The sequence below is a fragment of the Gadus morhua genome, chromosome 21 (genome assembly GCF_902167405.1).
Source record: "Gadus morhua chromosome 21, gadMor3.0, whole genome shotgun sequence".
Taxonomy (NCBI): Eukaryota; Metazoa; Chordata; class Actinopteri; order Gadiformes; family Gadidae; genus Gadus; species Gadus morhua.
The window spans coordinates 15,365,710-15,378,187 of NC_044068.1; the positions used below are offsets into that span (position 1 = coordinate 15,365,710).

At 45.3% G+C, this 12,478-nt stretch overlaps 1 protein-coding gene across 21 annotated transcripts in view; it reads left to right on the top strand.

Annotated features, from left to right (window-relative positions):
• The window catches only part of ptprk (protein tyrosine phosphatase receptor type K), a 98,548-nt gene that overhangs the window by 57,170 nt on the left and 28,900 nt on the right, over nt 1-12,478 (top strand). For all 21 annotated transcript variants that reach the window (XM_030344849.1, XM_030344851.1, XM_030344859.1 and 18 more), the window contains 7 exons: nt 69-181; nt 536-716; nt 9,668-9,850; nt 10,268-10,387; nt 10,707-10,816; nt 11,366-11,567; nt 11,939-12,044. In XM_030344849.1, the coding sequence (XP_030200709.1) occupies nt 69-181; nt 536-716; nt 9,668-9,850; nt 10,268-10,387; nt 10,707-10,816; nt 11,366-11,567; nt 11,939-12,044 (1,015 nt within the window). The remainder of the gene's footprint in view (nt 1-68; nt 182-535; nt 717-9,667; nt 9,851-10,267; nt 10,388-10,706; nt 10,817-11,365; nt 11,568-11,938; nt 12,045-12,478) is intronic.

Sequence of the window (12,478 nt, forward strand, 5' to 3'; positions counted from 1 at the left end):
GTGTGTGTGTGTGTGTGGAATAGTACAGAAATCAAGGCACTGATGGGTTGTTTTGTCCCCAACTCCAGAGCCGCCACGACCCATTGCCCCGCCCCAGCTGCTGGGCGTTGGTCCCACCTACCTCCTGATCCAGCTCAACGCCAACTCCATATTTGGGGATGGGCCCATCATACTCAAGGAGGTACTTCCTCACTTTCGGACGCTGGTCAACATTCACATTGGGATTTTTGCAAATGTACCCGTCAAAGTGTGGGCACACTGTAAATGCTCTGCCAAATTATTTGTCACATCGTCCATATTTCATTGACTTGATTCCTAATGCGGGAATCGGACTGCACAGCATTTTTCACCATGTCAAATTAGGTGATTATTGTTCCATACGGAAATTGCCTGGAGGTCAGGATTCGATCAACTATGGCGTTGGTTGGAAGCACTCAATGTTGACGCTTTACAGATGTAGTCTGACAATATGAGAACAGGTTGGTTGGTTGATTGATTGATTGATTGATTGATTGATTGACATGTCCCTCTGTAGGTGGAGTACCGCATGACGTCGGGCACCTGGACGGAAACCCACGCGGTCAACTCTCCCAACTACAAGCTGTGGCACCTGGACCCAGACACCGAGTACGAGATCAGAGTGCTGCTCACCAGGCCCGGAGAGGGGGGCACGGGCATGCCCGGACCCCCACTCATCACCCGCACCAAATGTGCAGGTATGGACCTCTTTCTGTCTGTCTGAGTGTGTCTCTGTCAGTCTGTGTCTCTGTCTGAATCTTTGTCTGGCGGTCAGTCTGTCCTTCTGTCCATCTGTCTGTCTTCCTCTATTTTAGGGCTGGAATATTTAGTAAATCAGTTGGGCAACAGATACATTATCAAATAACAGCCAGGAAATCAATAATGCTATTATTAATGACATTTTTTGAGTATAATTTTAGGTATAACATGTCATTTCTGCCACTAGAGGCATCTCAATCAAAATGCTAACAAAATACGTAGTTCGATGATGTTGTGAAGAAGCAGGGGATCATGGAATTCAGTTCAGCACCATTAGAGGCAGAAATCATGTTAACAGACAAGTTCATGTATTAAAGTTGTATTGATGTTACGTTTAGTCCCGTTTAGTCACAGGGGGGAACTTGGAAGGTAATTGGGAATTCAACAGATATTCACGCTTCGAATTTCAGTGATCGGACATGGGGAACTGAAGACTTGATCACCAGTATGAGTTACGGTTGGGATGATAAGCACATAGACTGTATATAATACAGGTTCAACTGACCTAACATAGACTCGATATAATACAGGTTCAACAGAATAAACCTAGACATATAATACAGGTTTAACTTTCTTAACATAGACTGTATATAATACAGGTTAAACTGACTTAACATAGAAATGTAATACAGTTTAAACAGACTAAACATAGACTGTATATCATACAGGTTCAACAGACTGAACATAGACTGTATGGAATACAGCTTAAACTCACTTTCGATGTACGTGTACACTGGTGGAAACCATTGCTGATTCTTCACACAAAAAAAGGGCCTAGATAGAGCCCGTGTTTTTGGTTTGAGGTCTGGGGTATTTGTGGCGTTCCTCATACCTATTTGTGAACTCCCGATAGATTTCTCATGGATTCAGTAGCCGTCTTCTTGCGGTGAACAGCAAACAACAATCCTTCCTCCGGCGCGTGATCATGTTATGATTCAGAGTGGAGGGGCTTTCCGGGCTGTACAAACGGTCTGTTGTCAGTGTGGTATCGGGCGAGAGCAAATCAATGCAATGCTACAAGAAAATAAGACTTTACCCATTTCGAATGGTATAATATAGTCAATGCATGGAAAATTGCTGACGATTGCGGATGGCGTCATTCTCGGACGGGTGCGGAAATGTGTAACTCATGAATGACCCGACAAAGTAAAGTGTACGATGGGAAAAACTGCATTCGCTTACTGGCTGGCATGAGCCACTTGTCATAATAGCACATCATAGTAAAATAGATCGAAATTGAAATGTTATATCAATAAATGAGGTTCCTAACGGGTAACAGTGTTTGCATATTTCCCTGGAAGTTAGGTGTAAAGAGGTTATGAAGCCATTGACATAATTTAATTGAAATTATTAAGTAATAATTTGGGATCTTAGGTAAGCAAATTATGCATGTTTTTTGACAATTCTATGCACAAATGTTTTATCTTATACTTTGAATTGATAGTTGGTACAGGGTTAGGGTACTTTCATTTAGATTAAGGGACTGAAAATAAACATTTGGGTGCAGCCATACTGTGTTGGCTTGTCTTTAGATTAAACATTTTTGTGTAAATATTTAATCGTAAATAATCTATTCATTCAGTCTTCCCTATGTCCATCTGTCGCTTGTCCTCCTCATTCAGAGCGTGATGCTGAGAGAGAGGGAGTTTCTGTAGCTATTCCGGCATGATGACGAGAGAGAGAGAGACGGAGAGGTGTAGGAAGCAAATAGTTGAAGAGGCTCGCTTAACCCAGGCCACAGTCACTCTCTTACTGAACCAATGGGGAGAGAGAGCATGGGATTGTTATCAGCAGAGCTTTCTCTACCCCACATTTCTTTCTCATCTTTCTCTTTTGCTCCTGTGCTTATTTTCACATTGTGCCTATTCAGATTGTCTTTCTTTCTGCTTTACTGCGCAGTTCTTCTCTCTCTCTCTCTCTCTCTCTCTCTCTCTCTCTCTCTCTCTCTCTCTCTCTCTCTCTCTCTCTCTCTCTCTCTCTCTCTCTCTCTCTCTCTCTCTCTCTCTCTCTCTCTCTCTCTCTCTCTCTCTCTCTCTCTCTCTTTCTTTCTTTCTTTCTTTCATCTCATTTATGCCCACCTTTACCCTCACTTTTTTCCCTTTATTCCGTGTCTCTTGCTCTCCCTCTCGCTCTGTCAGCGAATCAATAGACTGAGGGCAGAAATGGTGTCTGACATTTGTAGAAATAAACGACTGAAATATGAACCCCGCTTGCCTGGAGGGGGGGGGGGCAAGATTGACAGAGAGACCCAGAGAGGGAGCGATGGAGAGAGAGAGAGAGAGAGAATGGAGAGAAGCGAGGAGCTACAGTGAGGAACAGAAAGAGAAGAGGGAGCTGGTAATACAATGGAAAACAATGAATGTGGGAAAAGGCTGGCGCGCCAAGACAGAGCGAGAACGATGAAACCACGGAATGAAGATAAAAGAGAGAGAGAGAGAGAGAAACTCATAACCACAGGGCTTGACTGATGTCTACCAACCTTTGTGATGCGTGTGTGTGTGTGTGTGCGTTTCGGTGCTTTTGTGTGTATAAGGTTTCTGTTGTATTTGTTTAAATGTCAATGCACGTCAACAGACAGGAAGTCCTGGTGTTGTTCATCCCACACACAAAGCGAATGGCTTCCTGTTTGACTGGAAGAGGAAATTAATCTCTGTCCAACTTTGATTTGCAATTTGTAAGCCAGTGCGATTAACACTCAATTGATCAGTTAACGATGCCTGCGTAGTAAACCTGGTATGGTGGCAATCGCATACCATGAAACTCTGATAAAAAAAAATTACAACAAATTAGTTAGTACTAAGTACAGCATACAAATGTTTGCAAAGATTTGAATTTTTGATGACTGGATCTTTTTAAAAGATTGAATATTAAGAAGCAATGTTTTGTTTTTTTCTCGGGTAGCCTTTTTCTAATACAATTATTTTTTATAGTTTGAAAGACCTTAAAATGTAGTCCAAAAACAATAAGCATATTATGAGGAACACGTCTTTAAGGTTAAATGCTAAGCTAATATAGCCTAGTTGTTCACTTGCAGCTCTATAAGTTCTCTTACATGATTTCTTTGGGGGTGTTTTCTGCCCTCCAGTGGTCAGAAATAAATTCATGCTGCTTTAATAACTTTTCCAATAGTCAGTTTACACATTTTACAGACATTAAGCATTTTGTGAAAGGTCTTCTCACACAGCACAGTATCCATCAGAAAAAATATTTGGCATTTGGCAGTCTATCAGCAATTAATGAATGTTGTGGATGTCGTTGATACAATATATATTCAATGTGACAACGCAGTGAGGAAAATGTATTTCAGAATATTATGCCGCCCATATTAATATTGCAGTGGAAGCACTCTCCATTTCCTGTTATTTGGAAATTCTTTCTCTCACTCTCTTTATCTTACTCTCTCTCTTCTTCTCTGGGGTTATTCATTGTGTTGCACACACACACGCAAACGCGCACACACCAGAAAGTGAGGCCAGAGGTAGAAATGTTATTTAAATGGTAATGATTTCTTTGCCTTTTGCTGTTTGGTTAGGTTTGTCTCATCCTGCCACCTGTAGCTTGCCAGAATTGTAGTATATAATATGATGGACATGCAGGCATTGACTCCCACATGGAGATGCATATACACATATCTATGTATGTGTGTGTATATATAAATATATATATATATATATATATACACATACATACATACATACATACACACAAACATGTGCATCATGCTTGATGTAGAAACTTCAGCCAAATATAGTAAAAAAAACTGCTTGATTAAAGACCAATATATTTAATAAAAAAAAGACTGTAGGTATTCGAGGACACCACCGCACACCACACACAAGAAAACACGATGCGGGGTAATTGATGCAACACACATGATTTCATTTTGATAACTTCTCGTCTCTATGTCAATCATTTTTCCTGTTCATTTCTTCCCATTTTTCTTTATTATGTTAATCCTATTCATTTGTGTTTGTGTCTCTCTCTTCACCCATCTTCCCCCCACCCTCGCTCCTCAACCTCTCTCCACTCCGTCTCCTTCTCTGTCTCGCTCTTTCGCTCTCAGTCTCGCTCAGTCTCTCGATTTTTCTTTTGTGTGATTTATTGCTCTTGTCTAAGGGGTGAGAAATAATCAACTTGAAGTGGAGACTCGTTTGTGTGTGTGTAAGTGCGTGCATTTGTCTCTCTGTGTGTTTGTGTGTGTGTGTGTACTCATGTGCACTCACGTGCACACGCTTGTGTGTCTATCTTGCCATGACCAAGGACTTTTCAACATTTCAGGATTTGGATTAAAAGCTACTTTATCACCTACTCTCTCACGCATGCACGCGCGCACACACACACACACACACACACACACACACACACACACACACACACACACACACACACACACACACACACACACACACACACACACACACACACACACACACACACACACACACACACACACACACACTTTAACAAAGCCACACACGGCCACAGATGATCCTCTGCACGGACGAGAAGTTCACAACACATTCCAACATGTTGCTACAACTCTCATTCAGAAGCATTCAGAAGCTCAGCATCCCACAGAAACAAATGCACGCATTCAAACTCCACAAAGTAAACAAACACACACAACCTCACCCACACACACACACACACACACACACACACACACACACACACACACACACACACACACACACACACACACACACACACACACACACACACACACACACACACACACAAACCTACACACAAAAACAAACAAACAGACAAACACAGGTGAATATTATACGTCTGGTTCCTCTGCAGGGTGGCTTGGAGCCTCCCAATGAGCCTCTCTCATCCTCTGCTCCCGTTGCCCCCCCCCCCCCCTCCCCCCACCCCAAGGGAGGGCGGGAGGGAGGGGTGCAGAGTTCACTTCGTCCGGGGCTTTTGTTTAGCATTCTTTTAATTGTGGCCTCTGGATTGGGCTGATACGAGGCTCCCGCCTTTGTCTCTCTGTGCCGGTTATTGTTGTGGCGCTACAAAGCCCCATCTGAGGGGAACAAAGCCACCCCCGTTTTGTTGTGCCACTGTTTGTTTGGTGGGCTCCGACATGAATCCAGCCGTTTGTCTGTGTTAGCCGGGGGAGCGGGGGGGACCAGGCGGGCCCCCGTGGCTCGCCGTTGGACCGGGGTCCGTCAGCCGCTTGCCCCGGTGGACGGACCGGGGCCAGCTATCTCTCTCTCTCTCTCTCTCTGTCTCTCTCTCTCTCTCTCTCTCTCTCTGTCTCTCTGTCTCTCTCTCTCTCTCTCTCTCTCTCTCTCTCTCTCTCTCTCTCTCTCTCTCTCTGTCTCTCTCTCTCTCTCTCTCTCTCTCTCTCTCTGTTTTTCCCACTGCTCATCCCCTGCTGCAACACCTTTCATTTTTTCCCCCCATGTTTGGCTTTTTGTTTACACTGCTCTTTCTTTCATTTGCCCACACTTTTATTTCATCTATATTCACGTCAGGGACCGGCCTACCTCCCTCTTTCTCTTTCCTCTCCTCTGCCTTTCTTCTTCCCTCGCTCTCCCTCTTTCTCGCTCTGTTTCTCGCTGTCTTAATATATATTCAAATAGACTGTTTATATGCATTACAAGCAATGCATTATGGGTCAGGAGGGGAATAGGGCTTTAAAAACCATGCAGGATGGAGAAGAATAGGTGACCTCTGTTTAGCACGCACAAGTTGAGCACTGGTGCATGCTTGCGACCGCGGGAGTGTGCGTGTTTGTATGTGTGTGTTTGCAGATGGTTTAGTATTTCATTTTAATTCCAAGTTGAAAAGTCTCTGTGTGAAGGGTTGTTAGCACCAAGAGTCCCTGAAATCAATACAATTTATTACACAGCCTAATGGTGTGTGTGTGTGTGGTTGTGGGGGTGTGTGTGTGTGTGCACGTGATGGGGGTGCCTAATGGCTAGGTTTATGGCAGGGATCACAACTATTGATTTTAACATGAAGAGCTAGCCAGTGAGGGAAAGAGAGAGAGGCTGGTAAAAGAAGGGCAAAAACTGGAAGAGATGAGAAGGGGGATATCTCAAGTTCTCTATCTCGAGTTAAATGTCAAGCTTCCAATAACTGGTTGACATAGGAATTAAATTATCTGACCCCGCAGCTAAAACACACGCACGCGCACACACACGCACGCACACGCACACACGCACACGCAAATGATATTTGCTCCAAAGTTGGGCCGGTTGCACCAGCTTTGAATGAGTTCAATAGTCGTCTAGTTATAGCGTAAGCCTGAATTTATTCATTACTTAACGGGGTTGCACCACACCAACGAGTCATTACGTAGCGCATAGTACTTACAAAACATTTCCACCTACCCACTGATACCTACCCACGGACTGTGCCATGCTAATCGATGTCTGATGTCGATGTCTTCTTAAGCTCTTCCCATCGTAGCTTGTTATGCAGTCGTCACGTCGAAGCCACAACAAAGATAGTTGTCAGGACATTGCCTGCGTAAATCGCTAGTTTGAAACCAAGTAGTCGTTACTAAAGACTTAGATAGGACTTGACAGACAGACTTGGTAATAAAAGTACGCTGGGGCACCAAGTCCTGAAGACAACAACCTGTCTCATCTTCTACCTTCTGGGTTAGGGTTCTGGCCCGTCTGTCTGTCACCCCCTCCTACTTGCCTCTCACTCCCACAAATGTGCTTCTATACCGCAGACTTGCTGTTAATATCTGATGGATATTGGACTGAAAAGCCTTTGCATCGCTTCTATTTAAGCTAGAAGATGTTTGCTCATGCATTGAAGTCGATCCTTCCATCCAGGGACAATAGAGAGATGGAAATTGTAGTCTTGATTCCAGGATCCTCTTTTAAGTAATTTCCTCCCCTCTACCTTCCACACAGAGCAACACAAAAAAACCACTTAGACACATGCACGCACAAACTCGCTTGCGCACTCGCTTGCACACACACACACCACAGAGACAAACACACACACACACACACACACACACACACACACACACACACACACACACACACACACACACACACACACACACACACACACACACACACACACACACACACAGATGCCAGATTGTGACAGAATGAAGATTAAATCAGGCCTGTGTGTGTGTGTGTCTGAGAGTGACAGGCAGATAATGGGTTGTCAGAAGAAGCGTCACGTTTGTGTCCTTGTATTTTCTCCTCTGAGAGAGATAGAGAATGGGGGAGAAACGGAGACAGAGAGACAAAGAGGACGAGAGGCTCCAGGTACGAGGGAGACGTAGCCTCTATGTAAAGGGAGAGCTGTTTTCTTTATTATTAAAACATCAGCTAGGGTGGGAGGGGACGTGAAGGACGCCTGGAGTGACGGGGACGAGGGCACGGGGCTATTACATTAAACAGGGAATCAATACCTCGACGGGAACCGACGACACACCGCAACATTCCAGGCCCTGCTCGCAATGAGATCAGAGAAGGTGGAGTCCCTGTTCATCCAAACAGGAGCACCGGGGTGGAAAACACTCAAGCAGGCACATGATCCAGCCGTCCCCCCCAGGTGTAGATGTAGAGCAGGGTAATCCTCCTCGGTGTGATGCTACATGTAGGAACAGTATCTCTTCCCTGGAAGCACCAGGGTCCTCGGGCCAGCGTGGAGGCGTCTGCTGCGGAGGCTATGAGCCACAGAGAGGCTGAAGGGAGCACAGCCCCACGGCTGTGTGGAGTAGATATCGGTCAGGGTTTTCAATAAGTCCTCTATTTACCTGATGGTTTATCAAGTAAACGGTCTATTTACTTGATGGAGGATTTATCTTCATCTTTATGGTAAACATTATGCCAGCGTGGCGTTTTTTATCGTAGTTTATTGTTTAGTTTGTTTCACAAAAGCCGATATTTGGTTCGTTTTTTATTTTTTCACATTATCGTCAGACCGATTTTTCTATTTTTCCCCGCTGCTCGTCCAGGTGTTCAAAAAAATTTGGCGTTAGCCATTATTTATGACATTTGATAGACAAAGCTCTTAATCGATTGAATAATCGAAATGAAAATAATTGTTGGTTGCAGCCTAAACTCCTGGCAGCAATGCGCTCGATATAACGTCCACGAAATAGCTCCATATTCTGACATGAACCAGCACCACGGATGAATTTCATCCCCTTGCTTTGTTGTAAATCCTTACCGCAGCACCACTGTGTGTGTGTGTGTGTGTGTGTGTGTGTGTGTGTGTGTGTGTGTGTGTGTGTGTGTGTGTGTGTGTGTGTGTGTGTGTTATTGATCGGGTTAAATGAGCCAGTTAAAGGTAATTAGTGGCCAGGCTACAGAGAAGTGGAGATGGGCTAGATTATATTGGAAACAACACGTTTTGAACACATTACCGAAACTGAGCCAAACCCAGACGGGATACAAATTAACAACAATCGTTAGCTTCTAGAGCTCTTTGAAGTCTTGCGGAAAGCAGACAAATGGGACGTTAGGAGGGTCTATTTTGAATCAAGGGAGATGGGTTTAAAGTTGCTCCGGTGGTGGTTTTTGTTTCGGTTTGTTTGTGTTTAATTTCATCTGACTTCATGCGATTGCGAGAGTGAGTCAACGATTCAATTAGATGTGACTTGAGCACTGCAACTTCTACAATCTTGCCCAGAGCGGCCTTATTTATGCCCGTGTGAGGCCGTCACATGTCAAATCAATGTTGTCAAATCAATGCAATCCTTTTTGTTTCAGTTTCATGTCCCAAACTTCTGCATGTATTACGGTCAACAGAAATAATAACAATAATTGTCTGTGTGAACTTTGACCCCCCCATCAAAAAACCTCACCCTCTTCGCCATCTTGATTGAGATGCAAATCACCCATTCTCTCTCCTTCCCGGTCTCTCTTCCTCTCTGTCTCTCTCTAATCCACAGAACCCATGCGGACTCCCAAGCGGCTGAAGATTGCCGAGACCCGGTCGCGTCTGATCGCGGTGGACTGGGAGTCGCTGGGCTACAACATCACTCGCTGCCACACCTTCAACGTCACCATCTGCTACCACTACATGACGGCCAGCAACCGCAGCAAACATGGCTGCTTGGACATGGACCCTAAAGGTGAGCCTGTCGGCCTTAGGTCCAAGCTGGGGGGAATCGATGGGAGTTGTTTTTTATTGAAAAGTCAATAAATAAGCAATTGGTAATTCCCCTCTTTTTCTGTAGCGTTCAACCTAAATATAATTGCTGATCTCGCGTTTCAGATTCCTCTGGTTACTTGTGCAGCAATTATTTTGTAGCTTCAGTTCGTTTGAGGATTTAGATACATGATATTCAAGACTGAATGCTTTGATTGTCCCCAGCCTTACTTGTAAGGCTCGTTGGACACTGAATCATCTTTACAAGTGTTTTTCTAACTTAAGTGTGTTACCGGGCATGTATCGACACACTGTGTCGCTCCTCGTAATGCTGAATTCATATGCAGTAATGCAGGGTTGTCACTAACAACAAACTGTTGATTGCGCCCTGTGGATACAGCTCCGCGCCACCTGGTGGGCAACCTGCCACCCTACACCAACGTGAGCCTGAAGATGATCCTGACCAACCCCGAGGGGCGCAAGGAGAGTGATGAGACCGTCATCCAGACGGATGAGGATGGTGCGGCAATATGACACCAAGGCACACGCATGCACAAAGGCACACACTAACACGCACACGTATGCGCATACGCACTCGCATACAAACACACACGCATACATATGCACACACGCACACACACACACACATGCACAACACATGCACATAAATACAAGCATGCTTGCACAAAGACCCACACCTACACACACACACACACACACACACACACGCGCGCGCGTGCACACAAAAGTAAAAAGATACACTTCTGCAAGCTCCTCAGAGTTAACTTCTGTTGATTAGTTGTGTGTGTGCGTGTGCGGTGTTCTCTGTGCACCAACAGTCCCGGGTCCTGTTCCCGGCCAGTCGGTGAAAGCCACTCCGTATGAAGACAGCATCCACCTGTACTGGAAGGAACCGGCCGAGCCCAATGGGATCATCATCCAATACGAGGTATGACCGCTAAAGGCGGTCAAAACATCGCTGCAACGTTGTGAAGCCGTCAGTGACTCTAGAGAGACAGGTCATGCGTAGGTTATGCCAGTAGTCAGGAGCTGGCAATGCGTCGGCCAATCCAAATACAAAACACAAACATCAGGCAACTTCAAACAAAGTAGCATCGAAACCGTTCCAATGGCACACCTTGTGATTTGATACGGCAAATCTCTTCAGACGCCATGCGATGGCTTCAGTCGCTGCCTGCAGCTAACCACTTCACACCGCTGCAACATTCTCAGCAGCGGTCCAAAACGGATAAGTCTCGCCGCCGATCTAAACTGGCTTTGACGCAGTTAAGTTAAGTTATTCCAAAGCAACAATTGACACGGTCCGGTTACTGCAGAACGTTCAAGGTTAAAGTTGCGTTGGAGTCCCCTTAAAGCCATATACCCTGTGGAGGCAGTATGTTGACTTCAACACACTATTTCCATTCAGAATAAGGTAAAGCCGTTGATGTGCTGGATATGTGTGTAACCAGAGCGCCCCCCGGCTCCCCCTCCCCAGATCAGCTACAGCGGCCTGCGCTCCTTCGACCCCTCTGTGCCGCTCCAGCGTACGGGGCTGGTGGTGTCCCTCCCGTCCAACACCACCCAGCACCTGTTCTCCCCGCTGCACCCCGGGGTGACCTACCAGTTCTCCATACGGGCGTCCACCTCCAAAGGGTTTGGGCAGGCCACCACGCTCAACGTTTCCACAAATATTTCAGGTATTACAACTTCTCCTTCTGCATCGAGATTTAAAAAACGTTTTTTAAACAAATGCGGTTTTAAGAGAGATTCCAAAAGTTTCTGTAAAAGAGGCCTGAAAATGTGACTTTATACTGATGTAATACTATATAGAATACTAAATATCACGTGCTACTTTTTAGTAATGCTATCATTTGTATTTTTATAAATATTAGAATGTATTTCTTTTGTTTCGGCCTCTATCATTATTTGCCTGGGCTATTTGGCTGGCCGTTTGTGACTAGGATGTATTTGCATGACAATGGGATCCTATTTGTCTACAGCATACATAGAAGCCAGCGATCCATGCTTGACCCTCTCCCTCCATTGCCTTTCCTTCCCCCTACCCCAGCCCCGACGTTGGAGGAGTACGACGGCTCGGAGGCCTTCCTGAACGAGACGGCCACCACCATCACCGTGCTGCTCAAACCCGCCCAGGCCAAGGGAGCCCCCATAAGGTACGACCACGGCCACACGCGGGCCCCACGGAGGGATGCGCGTGTGTGCATGTGTCATGTACAGTTTCAGAAGGACCAAGGCCACATCCTTCATGGGTTTGGGCACATCTAGGGATGTAATAGACCCTTTGTCTTTGTGTGTAGGATAAGCATCCGTGTCGCTCATAACACTCATTATGGCGTGCTCCTTTTTCATCCTTTTAATTATTCCTGGTTATCTTACGTAATGTGCCATCTATGTATTGTTCTTGGACGGCAAAGTCTATACTAACCAGCTTCAAAACACTTATTTTATACGTGAACAAACGAGAAGGCAGAAGTGGAGTCCTGCAAAGACATTTTTATCCAATCCTTATGCGCCCGCCGGTCCGAAGACAGATATAGGGCGATCATTTCAACATTGCATGAGGTGCGCCGGAGCATGGCCAGGTCGG